The 22,106-nt window shown below is 31.2% G+C and overlaps 1 protein-coding gene and 1 long non-coding RNA gene across 57 annotated transcripts in view; one reads left to right on the forward strand and one right to left on the reverse strand.

Annotated features, from left to right (window-relative positions):
* Positions 1–22,106, forward strand: part of LOC144317274 (uncharacterized) — a 178,155-nt gene that overhangs the window by 134,855 nt on the left and 21,194 nt on the right. For 5 of the 7 annotated variants that reach the window (XR_013383223.1, XR_013383226.1, XR_013383227.1 and 2 more), the window contains one exon: positions 7,126–7,183. The exons of the other annotated variants lie outside the window; for them this stretch is intronic. This is a non-coding gene — a long non-coding RNA (uncharacterized LOC144317274). The remainder of the gene's footprint in view (positions 1–7,125; positions 7,184–22,106) is intronic. 7 annotated transcript variants of the gene reach the window in all.
* RIMS1 (regulating synaptic membrane exocytosis 1) overlaps positions 1–22,106 on the reverse strand; it is a 477,109-nt gene that overhangs the window by 90,147 nt on the left and 364,856 nt on the right. For 21 of the 50 annotated variants that reach the window (XM_077903404.1, XM_077903455.1, XM_077903409.1 and 18 more), the window contains 4 exons: positions 21,778–21,960; positions 20,565–20,677; positions 16,648–16,677; positions 5,301–5,413 (listed from right to left, as the gene is read on the reverse strand). In XM_077903404.1, the coding sequence (XP_077759530.1) occupies positions 5,301–5,413; positions 16,648–16,677; positions 20,565–20,677; positions 21,778–21,960 (439 nt within the window). The remainder of the gene's footprint in view (positions 1–5,300; positions 5,414–16,647; positions 16,678–20,564; positions 20,678–21,777; positions 21,961–22,106) is intronic. The other 29 variants (XM_077903425.1, XM_077903418.1, XM_077903444.1 and 26 more) reach the window with 5 other exon arrangements.

A 22,106-nucleotide genomic window follows, 5' to 3' on the forward strand; every position in this document is an offset into this window, starting at 1 on the left:
TATATTTGTGTTTTCATCATAATAAATAGGTTATAACATAACTATTCAATCGTAATTATATATACTTTTAAAATACCTGATTATTCAGTGTTTCTCTTATTTTTGGTACTGAAAGTTTAAGATAATATAACTTTTTTTAATTTTTAAAGATTTTATTTATTTATTCATGAGAGACACAGAGAGAGAGAGAGGCAGAGACACAGGCAGAGGGAGAAGCGGGCTCCACTCAGGGAGCCTGACGTGGGACTGGATCGTGGCTCTTCAGGATTATGCCCTGGGCCGAAGGCGGCCCTAAACCAAGCCACCTGGGCTGCCTCGATAATATAACTTATTAATGATAGAATACATGACTAAAAGAAAAACATGACTAAACATTGGGTATTTAATTTTCTTAACAAGTAATTTAATTTTATATTTATGTGCTGAGATGTGAAAATATCAAATGTTTATTAAACTTGCAGAAAATCTCTTCTATTTTCTGATGCTCCATATAGATAGTTTTAATGAACCTAAAATAGTCCAAATATTCTTTATAAAAATTTGCATAAATGTCTTGCTAAAGTACACTAATAAATGTTGCTAAAAACCTGGATCTGTATATAAAAAAGAAGTATAAAACAATAATATTTTTAAAAAAATCATAGAAAAGAGAATCATATTTATTTAATAATCCTTCAGGTAAGAGTAGTTCAGGCCTGAGGTATTTGCATGTTAGTTTTAACTCTTCATATCTCATGTGAATGTATTGGGCAAAGAATTTCACATCCAGGATGAAAACAATTCCAAATTATAGACTATCAATGAAGTTATCTTTCCAAAGAACTTTTTCTTAATTATGTAAGTTGTTTATGAAAGTCATATGTTAAATTATAATTCAAGGGAAATTCATATATGTGCAGAACTGAGAGCTACTTTACAACTTCGTGTATGATGTAACATTAATATGACTTAACATAACATGCATTTTAAAGTAATGTGAAAATGTTTTACCATCAATTCTGTTATATCTTATAGCATGATGCCAACATGACTCATCTCAATCAGAACTGTTTTTATTTATAGAGTGGATGTGGTAAAAACTAAATATGCTCACACAGCAGGATCTGAATTTAATACTGTTAATGGGGTACAAACATAACTCCTATCTTACTTGTCTTGGAAACTATTTTGCTAAGTACACATATCATGTAATTATTATGATGCTTCCAAACATACTGAAATGATAGCTTGTCCATAAAGGACTATGAAAGAATTGGGTTCTAATACAATAAAAATCTACCCAGCTGTAGGAGATTTTCTGTCACTCTGTTAACATCAGAACAAATGTTCTCCTTATTGGCAAATTCCAATAATAAGCAATGTAGACTATAGCATAAGAATATGTGAATACACACAGAACTATTTCTCCAACTAAAGAAATCTTCCTTCTCTATAAGCCGTCTCTTCCTCAACATTTTTGTATATAGACTTTTGCTATTTCAGCAAAGAGATTAAACAGGGATTTTAAAAGACTATATATCATATTAAAGTTTTCTATGCTGGGCTAAAAAAACAATCCATCATTTTAACACAAGATCACAGTTTTCTTTGCATTTAGTTATCTGAAGAAAATGAAAGATTTTTACATATATTTTTTACTACTATATTTATTTTCAAAAACTGTTAGGAGTTTAATCACTTTGACTTTTCTTCAAGCATTATTTGTTCAATTTCCTATTTAACAATTAAATATTTTAATGGAAATAAATTTTATTTTGAGAAATATAATATCACTAGGAGGAATTTATACTAATACGGCAGAGAAATAAGTCATTGGTGTGAGGGGAGACTCTAATTATATGGTGGCTATTTTTAAAAATAATAATAAACATTCAGCAGCTTCCTACAAAACCCATCGCATCAATCTTGGTTGCTGTTCCTGGGTTATAGAAACATAAACAGTCTTTAAAATGTGAGTGCCTAAATGCAAACTCACCCTCCAATTATGAATTTCACCCCATCATTAAGGAATGCAACACTGTATATAACATCATTGAAAAAATAGCATCACATTTCACGGATCCTGAAGCAGTCTTGTGTGTTTTCAAAAGGAAAGTTAGTGCCAATTCCCTATTCAAGATGGAGTTAGGGATGTTCCACATTTTATTTTATTTTTTTAAAAGATTTTATTTAATTTATTCATGAGAGACAGAGAGAGAGAGAGAGGCAGAGACATAGGCAGAGGGAGAAGCAGGCTCCTTGCGGGGAGCTTGATACAGAACTCTATCCCAGGACCTGGAATCACGCCTTGAGCCAAAGGCAGACATGCAACTGCTGAGCCACCCAGGCTTCTCGGGATGTTCCATATTTTAAAGGAGGTGCCAGGTTTGAAACATCTTAAGAATTATAGTACATTTATCTGATAATTCTTTGCCCTGAAAAAAATCTAGTTCTACTGGTATTTAGTTCTAAATATTTTGAGAATAGCTAACTAATTTCTAATTTGGCAGAATTTCCACAAAGGTGTTCATCAGAAATGTCAAATGTATTAAAACACTAAAAAAGAATCAGGAAAGGAAAAAGTTCAAAAGTTAATTTATATTAAATTATAAATTTAGGACAATTCTAGCTCTTGATTATATGATTTTTGTAAAGTAAATTATAAAAAGGTTGGAGTAAAAGGATAAAAAATGAGAAAGAACTTCTCCAGTAGGTAAGAGATGTTCAACTGGCCTACTCTTCGAAATGAAACTACTTAAAATGGAAAACTACTTAAATCATTTCCTAATGAAATAGGGAATTCTTTTAAAAAATTTACGTATTAGGCCACAATATGAATATTAGAACTGTAGAGGATTTATCTTTTACTTGACATATAAAATAAAAAATAAACTATTTTATCTTATATATTTTTCCTATCCTGTATTCATATAAGTTCTTAAAGAGACCATATCCTTGGTCTCACATTTATTGATACAATATATCATAATTTTATTTAGATAACATAGTAGTCTTAACTTATACAGTAAGAGCAACAATAATATATTTGAAAGTTATGAGTTTTTTAATATTCAAATGGGATGAGAGAGAAAAAGAAAAAAGATGCCTGTGCTAAGGAGAGAGCAAAGACAGAATATGATAATTTAACTGCATGCGAATTAAGTCATAGGAGAACTTCTGAATCAAACTGGAATGACATGTACATTTCAATGATGTAAGAAGCAGAACACAGCAATACCTAAGTTTCAGATAAGGAGTTCTAGGACTCATCACTCCACAGAAAGGCTTTACAAATTCTGGTAAGCCTCAGCTTTCATAAATTTGGTAAGTAAGAGAGCTGGAATAGAAGATTAATTTCAGGTATTTTTCAGTCCTAAATTTCTAAAAGTCAGATAATAGTCAGAATCTCCCAATCAAGATAAACCTATTTTTGATTTATTGTAAATATTAAATATTAGTGGTTGTCTAGATTTTTTTAAAAAGATTTATCTATTTTAGAGAGAGAGAGAGCGTGAATTGGAGGCGCAGAGGGAGAGGGAGAATCCCAAGCAGACTCTGTGCTGAGTGCAGAGCCTGATATGGGGCTCAACCTCAAGACCCTGAGATCATGACCTGAGTGGAAATCAAGAGTCCTGGGCTTAACTTATTGCACCACTCAGGGCCCCCTCATGGTTGTTTAGACTTGTAACGCATTTCCTTTGTAAATTTTTTTGATCAACTGATTGATGATTGGAGTCCGAGTCCAGAATGATCCAGAAAGGCTAAGATTACACTAATTGTTTATCTCTTTCTTGTTTCCTATACTGTCCCTAACTTTGACTTGTTATTCTATTTGACCTTATCCTTTGACATAATGTTATGAAATTAATAAGGCATTTTCAGCTTTAATGAAGCATTTCCAGTTTAAAGAACCTTTCTAAATAACTGCATCTAACTGTGGAGGAAGAAAACCTAAATTATCCTGCCTTCTAATCACTACTGCATTTGTTGTAAAAGAAAACAAAAATAATGATGATATTTATAAAGAAGACAGACAAATAAGCTAAGTGATAATAATTAAGAATGAACCACAGAAAAGACTTGTAGAGCTGGAATCAGCAACTCTATGGCACATTAAGATATTCTGCTTACGTTTTTTTTTTTTCTTTTAATTTAAATTCAATTAGCCAACATATAATAATTAGTTTCAGATGTAGAGTTCAATAATTCATCGTTGCATAAGTTGGTTGTTTTTTTCTTAAATGATTTTACTTTTTAAAGTGTTGTTTCAGACTCTTATGGTACTGAGCCTCACTGAAATCAGTGACCCTAGGCATTGTCTCAATTAGAAATCCTATAGCTAATTAAGATGTAGGGTGGTAAACCACAGCCAATACATAGGACTCTTTTTGAGTCTGGTGACAAGTCATATTTTGTGACCAATTCTATTTTTTTGTATCAGTCTCTGAATATCTGGCTATGTAAAGATCAACCCCCAATATTTACAAATAAGTAGGTTTTTCTCACATTCATATTTCAAGTTCACAATATTAAGTACAGTTTTTATTTAATCTTGAATTTCTAAAAGTCCATTACTTCCAAAAGGGCTTCTTGACATCAAATAATAACATGGGTTGTTCTGTAATGGCTGCTGCCACTTTTGTAAGTATTAAAAATATATGTATATTTTAAGTGAAACATATAATCTGTTTAAAATTGTTTCATGAGGTTAAAAAATTCTACACATATTTTAATTAAAATTATTAGATGCTAATTAGCAGTTTATAAACTCCTAGTGTATCCTTATAAAATAATATTGAAATATAAATTAAATGTTTTATTGCCACTTGAAATTGTGATTTCAGTTTCTAAGAATATGATATCATTTATTTTTCTCACTAAAGACAGATCAATAAGAAATCTCACATTGCATAACTTGTGTCACTCACTAATAAATCTCAATAGTCAATATCAACCTAAAATAGTATTTAAGACTATAAACTTTTATCTTAATATTTTAAATGCGATATTAAATGAGATTCAAGCAATAAAATAGCTTCATTATCTTGCTTATTTATGTCAATTTGACTTGGTAACAGATCACTAAATGACTTTAAATCAAGTATTTACTTTTTCTCTTTAGAAAAAGACATTAAATCCCAAGTTTATTTTAACAAAGATACATATCTTCTAAAATATCAAAAGGACAGAGGTTATGATGCAAGACCATCACGTGAATGATAACTTCTCTAACATAACTTGGCACTTGCCAGTCCTACCTGCAATACACACTATACATTTTTTTTAAAGGGAAACTATTGGTTGGATACTACTAGTTTTACCTTGGAATATTGCTCGCGATCAAGTTCTTGACTAGAACCAGACCCTGTTGTCTGCTTAAATCGATGGACTTTCATTTTCATCTGTCTTGTTCGCTCCTCCACTACTAAGCTTGCTGCAAAAACACACAATGGAAGCCTATTAACAAAGGCGAAGCACTTTTTGGAACTGAATGGTTTAAGATTTCAATTCTTTTGATATGATTTCAATTAAATCAAATTTAGAAATAACTCATGACTAATAAACAAAATGCAGAATATTCAATGCTAGCACCTGTTAATCTAAAGATGGACATGACTCAAATAACACAAAATGGGGAACACAAATGTTAGTAACAAAATATAAGTACCCTACTTCTTCACCTGATATGAAATATTTTCAATTCCATTTATAAATGACTATGTGAAATCAGATTTAATTGTGAAAATATGCTTTCCATTTAATCAACTGCTTGTTGCATGTACATATATAGAGAAACAAATATGCATACTGAACACATCACACATATATGCACATGCTTAGCATGCATGCACACATCCACTTAACATCCTCAGCTAACTGCAGTCATCTAAAAACTGTTTTAACTGATAAACACCTGCTTTTCTGAGGCATTCTTATTAAATCAATTTCTACCAGCAGTGTTTCATGAATATTTGCCAGTCTTAGAAATGAACTAAGAGAAAAAAAAATAGTTTTCTATTTCTAGTGGCTGTATCTGACCACATATATGAAATTCTTACATTTTGAAAATACAATATAATATTTTTAGCTCTTTAATTTGTAATATGAAAGAAATACATTACATTTAAATCTTTCTTAGTCTCCTAAGTAGAAGCGTGACTGTTTAGATAGGAAAACTACAGCCTTTGATAAAATACAAGCTATTTTAAGTCAGAATCCATCATAAGCAGCTTAGCTTCAAGACCTTGCTATTATTTTATACATTTTTACAAATGAAGGGGGAAAAAGAACTAAGAGCACAGTTCTGTGGAGAATAAACTCTTCAAAACATACACGTGTGTTGTGTGAGACCTATGTTATTTTTTTATAACCTTCTGACAATTTCTCAGACTATTCAACCTCTGCAACACAATGCTAAGATTTAGTTTTAAGTTGTGTATATACATATATTTATGGGGGGGAAATTTTTTTGTGTGTGTGATTAAAGTACTGAGGCTTCTGCCAAGAGAGCCAAATGCCCTCATTATAATATGAATGTCGATATATGCTATTGACTTGGCAGCTGATTTTACCTCTTATGAGGAGTTTATAAAGACACTTGCTGGCAAATGTTTTCATTGCAATAGCTAAAGGCCTATCATCCTCGATAAAAGACACTGATATCGATTATAAAACTTAAGCAAATATGTAGCTTTTTTTGTGTATTCAAGTACAGATGAATAGCACAAGAGATAAATACATAGTTTGAAATGTGTGGGCAAATGTTTTAATTATACTTTAAGCATAACATTATTAGATGTTTAGCTTTGTTTAAATTCAGTAAATTAGGTAGACAACATCCATCCCTGACACCACTGTTCTGTGAATTAAGCAATGATGCACACTTGCTTTGAAAAAGCTGACTTCAGAGACAGTAAATGATGATTATTATGATTAAAGGATGGTACAATGGAGATCTTGAGAAAAGTAGTAGAAATTTATTAAATACTTGACAATATAGATTAATGATTACTATAAAGTAAAAGTCTACTTGAGATTAATTAGAAATTGAGACAAAATCATTAAGATGCGTTATATTTACATAAAGCCATGTGCAATACAGAAAATGTACAAAAATATGTTTTCTGCCTTCTGCCTATGGTGTAGGTACCTTGAGATACTTGCTCTGTCATTTGCTTTGAGTATGGAGGAAATCAAATGAACAGTAAGTAATAAGTCATACTGTGCACTTAAAGCTTAAAGTAACTCAAAGTCATCTGTATTTGTAATAAAACCAAACTTAAATGACATTAGCTTAATATTCTCACCAAATAATATTATTTTTAAGATATTCTTCACATTGATTGGCCCATAGCTTTGTAACCTTCACTTTTATTATCATGAAATTCTTAGGGAAGATAGTTACTTACACTGAAAAGATAATTTCCCAAGAGCTACTGGCCTGAAGCAATCTGAAACATTTCTGGTGATTTTACCTTGCCAGGACAACACCTCAGTTCTCTAAATAGGATTACTTAGTTTGTGATATGGCTGTATTTAAATCTTTATGTTGCAAAACTCAAAACTAAATCGTAAGGAGACAGTGGTAGCCTAACTAAAACGAATCCTAAAATTTTTTTTTTTTTTTGTAGATTTTTAAAAAGATTTTATTTATATTCATGAGACACACAGAGAGAGAGAAGTAGGCTCCATGCAGGGAGCCTGATGTGGGACTCGATCCCAGCACCCCGGGATCACGACCTGAGCCAAAGGCAGATGCTCAACCACTGAGCCACTCAGGTACCCACTAAAATGGTTTTAAATGACTTCATTTGACCTTCCAAAAATGACTAATACACTATCTTTATTCTTAAGGGAATAAAAGTTAACATTTTTTAATCTGTCAAAGAAAGAAAATCCCCAAATTTTGATTCAAAATTGTCAGTAGACTCCCTTGACTACCCAGAAAAAAATGTAGTTGCCATCTATCCTCATTGCTTGCTCTCAGATCCCAAGAACAGAAGCAAAATGCCAATAGCTTATCATTTACTAACTCATATCAAAACATCAGATAATTACATAAAATTCACATTTTTTTAGTTATTCTCAATACTTCCATATGGTATATACATTAGTGTGTATTCTGAAATAATTATTCATACAAGTTATTATGTTTCAGTAAATATTTTTTCTCCAAACATCAATGAAGAAGCTTCCGTGTGAATTTGGAGAGTTTAACTTTTTTACAGAGTTTGCTTACTTGAGATGACATTATTTCTGAATTATTGGTGTGTCTATCTAAACAGTAAAACAATATATGAATTAAAATAAAATATCACAATTTGAACCAGAGGACATGATTATTAATGTAGATTTATATAGATACTTAGAAATGATTAAAAATGATTTGAATCCTTGGAATATGGTTATCTGTCAAGTATCCCGGTATAAGCAAAATTAACCATGGCCTAGAAAGCTCAAGTATTTTGTTTTGAAAAGAATGGTCATTTAAAATTTTTGCATTGGCACTTTTAATGCCAATAGCAAAGCTAAAATATGAAATATTTTCCAATTCTCCCATAAACCCTAGCATTAAATTCACATTTTAGGAGCATTCTGAATGTTGGCAGCATTTGTAAACTAACAAAATCATTAAAATGTCAGTTGTCATTCTGTTATAAAGGAATTTAAAAATTGGGGGACTTCTGGGTTTTAATTTTTTTTTAATTTCAAAACTGTCATATACTAGAAGTTAAGAAAAAAATGCTCTCATTTTCTACAACAAATTTAAATTGCATTTAGTTTTTTAATGAACATATAGCATAGGTAAAACAGTTAAAAGAGAAGGATGTTTGCTATAGATTAAATTTTAGCTATAATTGTGATAACGCGATATGAATAAACAATTCTTCTCTCCCTCTAAGGTACAATTAACACTGTAATTTTTTTTAAAAATTTCTATTTATTTATTTGACAGAGAGAGAGAGAAAGCACTAACAGGGGTAGTGGCAGAAGGGAGGAGGCTCCCCACTGAGCAGGGAGCATGATGCTGGGCTAGACCCCAGGACTCTGGGATCATGATCTGAGCCAAAGGCAGACACTTAGCCAACTGAGCCACCCAGGTGCCCAACACTGTAATTTTATACAAAAGGTATTTAAGTTGGAATTTTTCACCGTGCTTTCTACAAGCTGAATGCTGTGTCTGATGTTAAATAAACTGTGCTTCTTCAAAAGCAGATAGTAATTTAGCTAAAAAAATATATATTGAATTTAATCCATTTTCTTTAGTTCCACTTCATTTACACTATTATTTTAAACTCTGACATTTTTAAATGAATGTACATATGTCAAATATCAACTCAATATTATAATTAAGAAATAATAAAACTAGAACCTTTATGGGTTAATTTAAAACCATACTTATGAACTCATTTCTTCTAAACTCAACAAGGACTCTGGAACACGAAAGGTGAGAAAAGTAAGGACGGTTTTATTTTATTTATTTATTTTTTAAAGATTTTATTTATTTATTCATGAAAGACACAGAGAGAAAGAGGCAGAGACACAGGAAGAGGGAGAAGTAAGCTCCATGCAGGAAGCCCGATGTGGGACTCGATTCCAGGACTCTGGGATCACACCCTGAGCCAAAGGCAGACGCTCAACCATTGAGCCACCCAAGCATCCCAGTAAGGACAATTTTAAAAGTCTATAGTTTATTACAATTTGATAATGGAAAGTATTAAATATTATTAAAAAGACAGACTAAAATAATTGTTTCTCTTCTCATGTCCCATACTTTGCTATGAATTCTTACTCTAATGGTATGGATGATCTTTGATGAAATTCCAAAGAAGGTAAAATCATTTGCAAATACTGTGTTTGTGCCTACATGCATTTCTTCTAGATCTATCCCTTTCATAGGATTATTAAAGAGGCCTGTGACTTAAAAAAATAATAAAGTTAAAAGGTTAAATCTTCCCTAACTGTCCCTCACTGAAAAATGTCTATAATATCATCTCTTCCAAAGATAATGTAATTTTTTCAGGGAAACTCCTCTGACTTACAGATATTTGTGATTTGCTTAAAAAGATTTTAAATATTAAAGTTTTGTATAATTTAAGATAATTATAATTTAAGCATTACACTTTCTTAAATATATTTAAAATATAAATGAATTTACAATTACATAATGATAAATTTGCTCTGATCTTCAAATCCGAAATCTTCATTTCTTCCTATGCATCTACAAATTAACATAAATTTGGAGTTTCAAATGTTTGTGTTTATAGGCAAAAAGATAATCCAGATACTATATTGTTAAACCTTCTAATACTTTGTAGTATTCTAGGTGAAACATAAGTGTAAAAGAGAATAGGAATAATAAAAATTTCCATACTACTAAATATATTAAATTAAAAACATTATGATTATTTTAATTTATAACAGAGTTAGCTAGTACATCTGTCAATCATGACTGGAGGTTAATGTTTGTCAAGTCAACTACAAAGTGCTATCAGATTTTGTCAATAGAAAAACCAATGCCTCTGCTTCCCTACTTCTCAGTAGTAGTACAATGAGAGTTCAGAGATAACGAAGTCCCATCTTTGCTCCAATGTCTGTCCAGAAGAGCAATGGTAAATGACCACATATCTGGAATTTGTCAGGTAGAATGAGATACATAAATGAAACATTTACGATGTCTCACTTATTGACAGTATTGAAAAAAAAATTCCTTCTCTGAAGCACTTAAAAACTCATTGATAGTGGTAACTCAAATATAAGAAACAATATAACATGAAACATGGAGACTATAAGTAATAAAAGATTTAAAAACTTAGCTAACTGAATTTTTAACTATTATAAACTATATACAACTTGAACAGAAAGATGGGTTGATATTTGAAAATTCAAAAATGAAGAGTCTCTATTAACAGTTTTTTAGGCTTTTAAGTGACACAAATTGTTAAGATGTATAAACATTCTCCATACATCTGGAAGCAATGTGGCAAAACAGAAAGACCCCGCAGGAATGACTAGGCATGGCTTAGAATCTTGGGTGCATTACCATTCATCAATTCATCAGTGTAGCCTTGATCAATTCCTGATACATCTCTTCATTATGGAGTTTTTATTTGTAAAGTAATAAGATTGCTCAGTTTAACTGCCAGATGTTATAGCTTATGATTTTGTTTATTTCAATAGGGTGTTAGAATTTTCTCCACATGTTTAAAAAACAAAAAACTACAAATGACTTTCTCTCTTGCTCTATTACCTAATTCCCAGTATTATAAAATTTGCTAACTTTTTGCTAAAACTATAGATGTTAATGGGGGAAAAAATCAACAGTGCATTTTACATTATTATTTATTATTGTGGCTTATTTTTCCAATTAAAAAAGGCATTCCTTGCATATTCATCCTATTTTTGGAGTCATACAAGTGTAGCAAACAACTATGATATAAATACACCCTCTACCTTCCACACACATATACAGTATATCTACATGAAAATTAAATGTTTATAGTACTTTCACTACACAGAAATGCCCAAATTGTGGGTCATTTTCCCAAAATAAAATGCATTACAATTTGCAAGGGTAGAAATGTATCAAATTGTTTTCCTTGTGCTCTTGTATGATTTTCTTAGATATTAAGAATTGTGCAATCATAGTACAAACAATAAAAATAACAGATAACATCTATCCAGCATGAGAAGTATTAAATATAACAAGTAAATAACATGTAAAGTGAAAACATATTGCCTTTAAAGGCTTTTAAAGAAAATAACTTATGTTTGGTATGGATCATTGAAGTGCAATATTGGCACAGGCGGAATAGGTAATTTGTACATATAATCATTCAAATCTCACCATAGCCAAAGCCACAAGACCATTTCTTGTTTAAGCATGCTGATTTTCACTGAACTGTCTAAAACAAAGCTAAGATTACCAATCCCAGGCATCCCTTTCAGTGTTAAAATTGCCAAGCACCAGAGTAACACTGCAAATACTAGTCAGATACTTGACAGACTAGAAAGGCTCTTGATGAAATAATCTGTCATTCTACTTTGCCCTTTTGTGTTTCATAAGGGTAAACAGCTTTATAAAATGTATTTGTATTCTGGGGGGAACTTTTTTCCTTATGAGACACTTTCAAGAATACAGTTTTCATGAAAAGCAGCCCATGTATGTAAGGCTTCTCTGGGGGAATACCAAAATCATTCCCTGAGGGATCATGTTCTTCATTCCAAGTGATCTCCAAAATGTTTATTCATAGTTTTCATTATTCCAATTACTTATTCCAATCACATTATTTTATTATGCCATTACAATACAGATGGGAGGAGTATCTAACTTGAAAGGTTTGATGTGGCTTAACTGCTAAATTCAGCATCAATTTTTTGATAGTCTCTTCCCTTTTTAATATAAAAAGTGCTTATCAATTTTAAAATTTGTTAAAAATACAATATTGAAGGGAAACACATGCTGTTAAAAGGAAAAAAAAATCACAGAACTTATGCATGGCTAGACATCTGTCTGCCTTTTACTTTTCCTCTACACTTTCTTAAAAAATCCTAGGAAGAAAAAAAAAATCCTAGGAAGAAAGTGGTAACAATGTTCTCCCTCAACAAGGCAGATCTTGCAAGTTGACATAAGTGCTAACTACTTTGAAGTTTTTACAGTCTATATACTATTTTAAATAACCATATATTAATCAACAGATGGGAAAACAGGATTAAAACCAAGAGTTCTGAACTGTTATACGTAAGCTGCTTCACTCACTATGTCTCTAAAGTTTAAAGAGAAGGCTAGAATGACAACTATATTTAAGGATTTGTGGCAAAAAAAGAAATGGGTAAATTAGGCACTTTTACTGATGGAGCTCTGAATATTTATGATATTCATAAATATTCATAAGGGTTCAAGAAAAGCAAAGCCTGGAAGATACAGAAACTTAAACCTTTGAAATCACAACATGATATAATAACAGGAAATGAATCACCTGGCCTAAAATGCACCCTACTAAATATGCATCTAATAAAAATGTTAATAGAACTGAAATCCTTTTCTACTTAGTGACAGTTAAAATAGTGCTGCTTCTGAATACACAAATTAGTTTACTTTCAACAAAGATTAAGTTACATGATTTTTTCCTATAATGTGTTTCACAACCATAGTATACTGTTAAAGTAAATGTGCAGGTATCATCTATACAATAATTTAGGTAACAGAAGATTATTAAATAATGTTTTTCATTTTTTATATGAATTGCAGTAATGCTTAATAGTTCCATAAATTCTATTTTGCTTAACTTAGCATTCCAACTGTTCTTGTCAACACTTAAGGAAGGAAAGTACAGGTAATTGATTTGACCATTTTTTATAAAAACCTTATACTTTAAAATACACTTGACTGTAGACAATCCTTACAGAGCCCCTACAACTTGGTTGCAATAATTATTATATATTTTATTAGTGAAGCAGGAAAATAAAAAAAGCAACAAGTGCCACTTACTCTTTGTTCCTGTTCAAACCATTTAATAATTTGAACTCTAATTGCTTTTCATTCTCCACAGGTGTAAGTTACACATTTTTTATAATAAAGAAAATTCATATTTGTATAAAAGAGAATGTGACATGTTTTGCTAGGATTTAAAATTGCTTCCAAAACCCCCAAAGTTAGTGCACTTAAGAAATAGTATCCAAACGTATATAAATTAGAAATTTATTATGATAGTAACATTTTTTCTCACCTTGAAGTCATTTAATTTCTGGTTCTGTTTTGATCTTCTTATATCATTATTTCGATGCCCCCAAACTACATTCATGGGCTCTTTAAAACTGTCCAAGAAATGTAGCAGAGAGGGAAAAATTGGCTTACTTTTAGAATGAATAATTAAAATATGCCTATAAAGCAGTTTGTGAAGTCTAAAATGATATGGTCTCTCAGCTTTCAACATAAAAGAGGGAGGGAAAAGATAAATAACGTTTTATAAACATTTATAGTTCCTCAGTTAACTTTTCAAGTTCAAGAATGTGTTATCTTTATTCAAATACATTAATTTGAGGGACAAGCCGGGTATAAGATTTAGTTGCGTAGTAAAAAATTGGGTCATCAGGGGGAGGTGGGACTCCTACATGAGCCTCTCTAAGGTGCTGTAAGTGGTAGATGTCATAGCAACATGGACTGTAGACAGAAAATGGGCGGCAGACTTGAAATCTGGTTCTGCTGTGCAGCAGCTTTATCCCTTAGGCATCCCACTTAGCCCTCTCTCTATGAAACAGGTACTAATCCTTTCCTTACAGTTGCACATGTCGTTACCATAAACATAGTTATCTTTCAGGTTGTTGTAAGAACATGAGATAAATATATAGCACTCTTAGTCAAGTTATTGACATAGAATAAGTGGTGAATAAATTCTATCTAACATTAAAAAATTAATAGTATTTAACATCTCTGTTTATGTGCTTTACAAACATATGCTGGAAAATTATATATTGGTCCTTTACAGTTAGGGTGACCAACCATCCCATTTTGTCTGGAACTGCCCCAATTCAAGCACTGAAAATCTTGTATCTCGGGAAACCTCTCAGTCCTCCACAAACTGGGACTGTTAGTTGTCCTACAAGTTGGTCTACATTCATTAAAAACAAACTGTCACTAGGAGCCCCTTAGTTTATACTTTCAGGTAGGCAGTTTGTCCCAGTCTTCATCTATCCAGGGAAGATTCAAGATAACTTAATTCTCCAATACAATCCATCACAGAAAAGTCAGCTCATAGCAGCAGGGTTTCTATACAAAATAAAACTGTTTCTTTCTTGTGGGGATATGTGAACCTAAACTTTGACTTTAAAGAAATTTCTTGAACTTGCTTCTATCATATATGGGCTTTTCAAACTTTTTGTGACTAAGCAATACTCCCTTAAATCCTAGGAGAGGGAAGCAACAACCTCTGCCTTGCTTACATGCATTTTGGGATGTGCCTCTTTGGCTGTTTTAGTCATGTGGTCCATTCCATGAAGCATATCCATGTTCTACATGCAAAGAAGACTTGGCAGAGTGACGATACCTCTCAGCCAGAACACAATGACCTTGCAGAAATGTCAGGCTGTGTAGTGAGGCTGTAAATGTGCATAACTCATAGAGATTTTAAGTTGTACAACTTATGAGTTTTGTTTTGTTTTGATTAGCTAATTATAGCTTTTGGCTAGTAATAATATATATATAGAAGATTTTTCTAAGTGAAGAATTATTACATTTTTCTTTCTTTTGGCTAACTTAATTAGGTCATGACCCATTTCTAATATAAAATTTTAAGGTTTTTATCATACTAAATTTATCATACAAATCCAACTAAATTCATCTAGGTACAAATGCATTGGCCATTTTTGAACCACTGAATCTAAAGTTGTGTTTCTGATACCTGAATTAAAATTGCAGGTTGGCCAGCAATCTTTGCAAAATCTAAGGACCAAGATATTTTGACCTTATTGAATAACATTTTATTTTATATTAATATCTACTTATTGCCTGGTATGTCAGATACTTTGCCAGAATATAAATATATCTTTAAAATTCAAATTAAGTAAATAATCGAATATTATCTCCCATTTTCACTTGGTAATACTGAGGTATATAACACATACCTTAATACCTAGGAGTTAGGGATAATGTACTTGGGATTCATGTCTATTAAAATAGGATATACTAGAGTATAGAGGAAGGAAGTCAAAAAGTAAGAGACCTGGGTGTATAGTCTACCATTCATTAGCAGTGTAGATGGGTAAATCTCTTAATGTCTCTGAATCTGAGCTTTATCATTCATAAAAAAGGATGATGCTACTCTCTGGACTAAGTTTTAGGATTACTATGCCTAAAAAATTAATTCAATCATTAATCCACAAATACTAAGTAAATGTACTTTTATTATGTAGATAGGATTACTTAATTTTTTAACTATTATTAACAACATTCTATTAAGCTAAAAGCTAATGTTCAAATATTTAATTATCAGGCCAACAGTAACAGTGAATAGAAAATGGTACGGGCAGTACATGAGCAGGACAAGGTATGCGAGTACTTGAAACTCAAGTCCAAAGACCAAAAATCAAATGTGATCCAAAAGATAATAAGACAGGAGGTCACTAATGTGCCAACATAGCAGGCTGAGTGGTTTTCCTTGTCACTCAGGAAGACAGAACTCATGGGTATTGTAACAGTACTGAGGCCGAGAGAAGTGATATTTAGGCAGCTGTTTCCCAGATGTATGATTACACTGGGAACCAAACTTTCTATAATGTTACTAATATCAGAAGGGAATATCCAGGGATTTTTCTCATCCTTTGCAGTAGATACTATGCTGAACAGAGGCATAATCAAACCTTTTATATGAGAGCAGGGGAATCCAAACAAACAAACAAAAACATATAAAAATATATTATTTTTCAAAAGTAATTGTCATCATAGATCAATTTTGAGACAAAAGCACTCTTAATTTTAATCTTTTCCTCTTCAATGTGCACAGTACAAAATACTTAACGCCAAATGCCCTACAAAATCTTTGCAGGGAGGAAACTACCTTTATGTTAAATAATTTTGCTCATTATTTCAATAAATACAGTTATATAATTCACATATTATGAAAGAAAAGGAATAATATTAAATGGTTAAAAAGTTACATTAATATTTACCTTTTGTGGAAGAGTTATATTTTTCTTGTTCTTCAATGAATTAAATGCACATAATGATGGAAACAAAAGAAAGAAATCAGCAAATTTATAGTTAGACACGGAAATGTGAATCAGCACAATGGCATGAATAATAAAAATGTACAACATATAATGTGACATGATAAATTGCAATGACAAATCATAAGAAGTCTCAAATATGGTACTAAAATTAATCAAAGAAAGAATGAATACAATAATTTAAATATTTAAAATAAAAACATAAACATTGGGAAATTAATAATGTTTGGCATTGAAAAATATATTGTGTGGCATTTTTTCTTTCTTTTAGGAACTGCAAAAATATTTCAGTACTAATTTTTCCTATAAATTCTAATTTAATCCATTATGACTTTTTATTGCAAGCATATTAAAAAGCATCCATATATTCATAATGAACATTTTTCATCATTTCAAAAATGATAGCATTTCAGATAATTTGAAATTTCATATAAGCCACGAAAAACAGAATTCCATTTTTTACTAGATAGTAAGCATTTTCTTTTCATTTTGAAAATATTCAGTAACATTTCCCACAAGGAAAAAATTATCCTAGTTTAAGTAATCCTTTCTTCCTTCCCAAATTAGTTATATTAAAATATCCCAAAGTGAAATTATTCTTTGGAGATTATATTTCTTAGACATTTCATAAAGCTTTATATCTACCTCCTTATTTGTACACTATTTACTGAAAAATAGTGGTCTATCTAGATAATTCTGAAGTGGGTATCGTCAGAGTTTTAAGTAACAGATATATTAATAATAGAACACATAAAATAAAACTGGAACACCAAGTATTAGTTTACAAATAATTTTTAAGTATTTCTTTAAAAGATATTCAGTTGAGCACAAAAAGTCACTTGGTTGGTTTCAGAAAACCATACAACATTTTTTTGCAAACAGTTATGTTGCTTTCAGCTTCACTCCCTATAAGGACTACATTGGAATACAAATTTGGAATATAATCAGAGAAATTTCTTAGGAGTCTTTGCTCAATTATCACATGCCATCAGTTATTTAAATTGTAAGGCTACTTTTTTGGCTACTTTATCTCAAAATCTGTGTTGTAATCACTCCTCTTCTTTTCTTCTAAGTATACTTTAACATAATCAGATTCCATGTAGCAAAGAGGCTAGCATTTTTAATTTTTAGAAGAAACTTTAAAAAACTTTTCAAAATTTAGTAAAAATGCTCTTTCAAAGGATGTGTTGCCTTTATAGAACATATTGCTTTTATGGTACAAATACAGAGGACTAAGACTGAATTTAAAAAAAAAAAATGTATCCAGTCAAACAATCTAATCATCCTGGCACGAATCCTAAAAACAATCAAGTAGATAACTGTATCCAGCAACTGTATGAATAACATTTTATGAGTTCATCAAAAGTTGTATCACTACAGGAATCTAAACCATTTGAAATATCTGCTCTTACCAACAATGCTTATCATCAATTCAGTTCTTTTTTCAAAAATAAATAAATAAATAAAACTACCCTTTGTTAAAAATAAAAAAGACAACAGCAACAAAAAAGAGGACTAGAAAGAAGGAAGTCAAGTATAGTAGAGACTTAATTTGCAAATGAACTTCATTCAGCGTTAACTACAAAGAAGATTGAACTAATGTTTAAAAAATACTGTCAAAAGAAGAAAGAATAATCCTATAGCCCTACAAACAATGAAATCAATCATAAATAGAATGTGCTACATTCTGCTAATCTATCATCAAATAAAAAATTTACTTTTAAAAACATATTTTAGGACACAAAGATTTCATGTCTGTTCAGTTTGAAATAGATCCACAATATGATGATGGCAGATACTATTATCATTTACCAAAAGTCCCAGAGCACTTCATAAAATCAAAAGTAAACCAGATCTGTTTTAATTATGTTAGAACACTTAGATACAATAACACATGTTCTCAGATTTTTGAAAGGTTTTGAGACCATAAATTTCAGGAACCTCAAATAACAAAAAAGTGTTGACTAAGTATATTTATATTAAATTTCAAAATAACTCCATCAATTTCAAGCTCAGTCATTCCTTTCTTCCCACCTCAATTCAATCCTTACAAATTGATGATTTCTCTGAAAGACAACTGTGAATATGAATATCATAAACAGTAATGTTGATATTAACAATAGAACATAAGCTTTTTAAAAAAAAAACAACAAATCCAGCATACAATCCAACTGATTTCATAGAAGCAATTCTTATTTCTACAGAAGTAATATAACTATAATCTCACTATATAAGAGTTATATGCAGTACCCTTATATGCTTTTGAACCTGTAGAGTATTATAACAACTGGAGGAAATGCAAAGAATTTTAGGAACACATGACGTTTTGGATATCGATCTTTAGCAAAATATGGCCAGTAACAATGAATTTCTACAAAATGCCAGAGTTTGTGGTTCTTTTAGTTGTGCAACAGGAGTTCATGAATGGATAATTTAAATAAACACCAAGTTTTATTTAAAGCAGTTTCATCTAGGCTATTGCTAATTCGAGTCTTAAGAACATTAATTATGAATTATCTTCTCAAAATGTTCCCAAAAGAGAAAAGTTTGTTAAACACATGAACTGAGAATTCCAATTAATTGCTATTTTAGAAAAGAAAGTCAGAGTTTCACATGGCATAAATTCCTTATTAACTAAATGAATACTCTTATAACAGGCCTGAATATTGAAGCATGATATATCAATGAGACATATAATTTTTAAAAATAATACATATCCAGAGTTTACCATAGCAACTTTCCTCTTAGTAAGTTGATACTTCTTAAAATCTATATTAATTTTTCTATAACCAAGTATTCTTTTTGTACTCTCTGCCATATGTCTTTGAAACAATGTATTTATCTTCTTACATCATTTCTGTGATATATTAACGTGATACATTCAGTAAATTCCTACAGTTAAATAGTAAAACACCTACACAGCTCCCTCAATATAGAATGAAATACAAATTTCATATCAGAACAACCAACACTATTGAAAAAAATATACAAAATGTTAACCTTTTAGTTTTTTTACGGGGATGAAGATTTTGAACACACATTTTAAATAGAAGTTCACTGTATTATACTATAACCCCAAACTAAAAATTATTTCAGTACATTACTTAGTGGATCTCTGAAAATACTTAAGTGATAAATATACTTATAAATCTTTTTACCTAGTGAGAAATCTGATAGACCTTGGAGCACATGAAAAAAAAAAACTGGGACTATTTTAACACAGTATTGAAATAATCTAGCCTGCATTAAGTTTAGGGAACTTAATTTCCATAATCAAAGCTCTCTTCTCTCTGTTTCTCTCATTCTCTTTCTTTCTAGGCAAATAAACACAATGTGTATATGCTTAAAATAAGAGAATCTGTAAGTAACGTGAACTGTTTAAAAAAAAAAACAAAACACCCAAAACACTAAAATATGTGTTCTAACTTTTTCTTGTGTCATAAAACTTGTATAAAAGACTAGTATATTGCAAGTATATTAAAATTAAAAATACCAGTAAAGACTTCAAATGTTTAAAAAATATTTTTAAAATAAGTTTAAGCCTTCTTCTAACACATAAAATATCATATTTTACTGAGATTTTAAAAACTGTATTTTTTTGTCCCTTTCTAAAAAGGTGCTTCTAAGGCTCAATTCATTCTCTCAATTGACTGTCTAAAATTCATTCATTCACTCACTCAGCAAAAACAGAGTATATGCCATAAACCACTATAACTTGGTTCTGGGAATAAAATTCTAAGAAACAAAACTTTAAGATTCAGTAAACTACATAAATTATTATTCATTTAATATAAAGAGTATAAAAAGAGGTGATTCTCAAATCCAAGGTTTTTGGAAAATGATCTCTCTTTATTGGATACCTTGTTCTATACTGCTGCTTCTCACTGGCACCTGTGGGAGCTGTCGTCCCCTCCGACTGCTGAAGGATGTGTCTGAAGGAGGAGGATGGGTTGGACTTGCTTGTCTGTGCATTCTGTGGGCACAAAACAAAGGGGGGAATGAAATGATGAAACTCCAAGAAGGGCCTGACAAGTACCTTTCCCTTCTTCCTGTTACTATTAAAATAGACATAAACCTCCTAACTCAGCCTTTGGAAACAAAATCAAATGCTTTTGATGATATGAGTAAAAGAAATACTATAAAAAGGAGCTAAAAGAGACAAGGTAATGTCTGTCACAAATAGTTCTGCATAATGAATTCCTGAATTGAGTACAATCAGACTCACTTTGAAATAACTTTCTATGAAGTTGTGGCTTTCCATTAAGTTATCCATTTTTGGTGGTGCTGAACCAAATATATCTACTTACAGCCTCTGAATCCTAACCATGTGGATAAATTAGTCAAGAAAGGCTGTTGCCTAAATTGCTACTATTAAGTCAATATTTATATATAGAATTACTTATAAGTGATAAGAATACTTCTGGCTGTAGACTTTTATAAATTACCATTCACTTGTTCTTTATTTTTAAATAGGAAAACCTTGACGGATATTTAAAAAAAATAACCTTGGGTACATGCTATAAAATATACTGGTCCAAGGATTGAAGTTACAAATATAAATTTGAGAAGTGTGCAGATACATTACTACTGCACAGGAGTAATCTGACCTCCATCTGCTGGCATTCACTTTTTTTTTTTTTAACTAAAAAACTTTCAAACACTCTAAGATTTTACCAAAAACATACAAAAGATTTTTATAAAAGAAATTTCTCTTATACTTTTTAAAGCAAATACACATTTAATTTTCCAGGTAATTTTTCATAAAGAGTTTCACATAATTAAAATATATGTATATATATATATATATGAATATGCCACAAACAGATGGAAGGACATAACACAGCCAAATTTAATTTTCAATGGTAGCTAATTGGCAGGAACTATAGACTACTATCAGCACAGTGAAGATAGATGCAACTATAGAGGATGTGGAATAGGTTTAAGTGCCACAAAGAAAGGGTTAAAAATTATGGTGTCATAATGAGTGAAAGCATCAAGTGCTCAGAAAAGTACAACACCACACCAACACCCGGAGGCAGAACATGAATGCTGGGCTGGACACTGAATAGCGACCTTGTCAGAAGCGGAGAAGGTGGCGCCGACCCTCCAGGGGCAAGGTGGTGGGTAGAACACAGTGCTCTGACACTAGAGTGCTCACTCGACCTTGAGCGAGCGGGATGTTTTCCCCTAAGGACTGGCTGATCAGTCGCTCTTAGGGCTGCGTATCCCCTTCTAGAAAGGCATGGTGGGAGAACCCTAAAACATTAGGGCCAAAAAAGATCTTCAGTCAGCAGGTTCACATTAAGTTTGATACCAACACATTTGTCCAAGGAAAACCTGGTTACTCTTACAAGGCAGTGACTTTAAAAACCAGAAGAAACTCATCATCATGCGATCACTGA

Source organism: Canis aureus, chromosome 7, assembly GCF_053574225.1.
Source record: "Canis aureus isolate CA01 chromosome 7, VMU_Caureus_v.1.0, whole genome shotgun sequence".
NCBI classification, from domain to species: domain Eukaryota; kingdom Metazoa; phylum Chordata; class Mammalia; order Carnivora; family Canidae; genus Canis; species Canis aureus.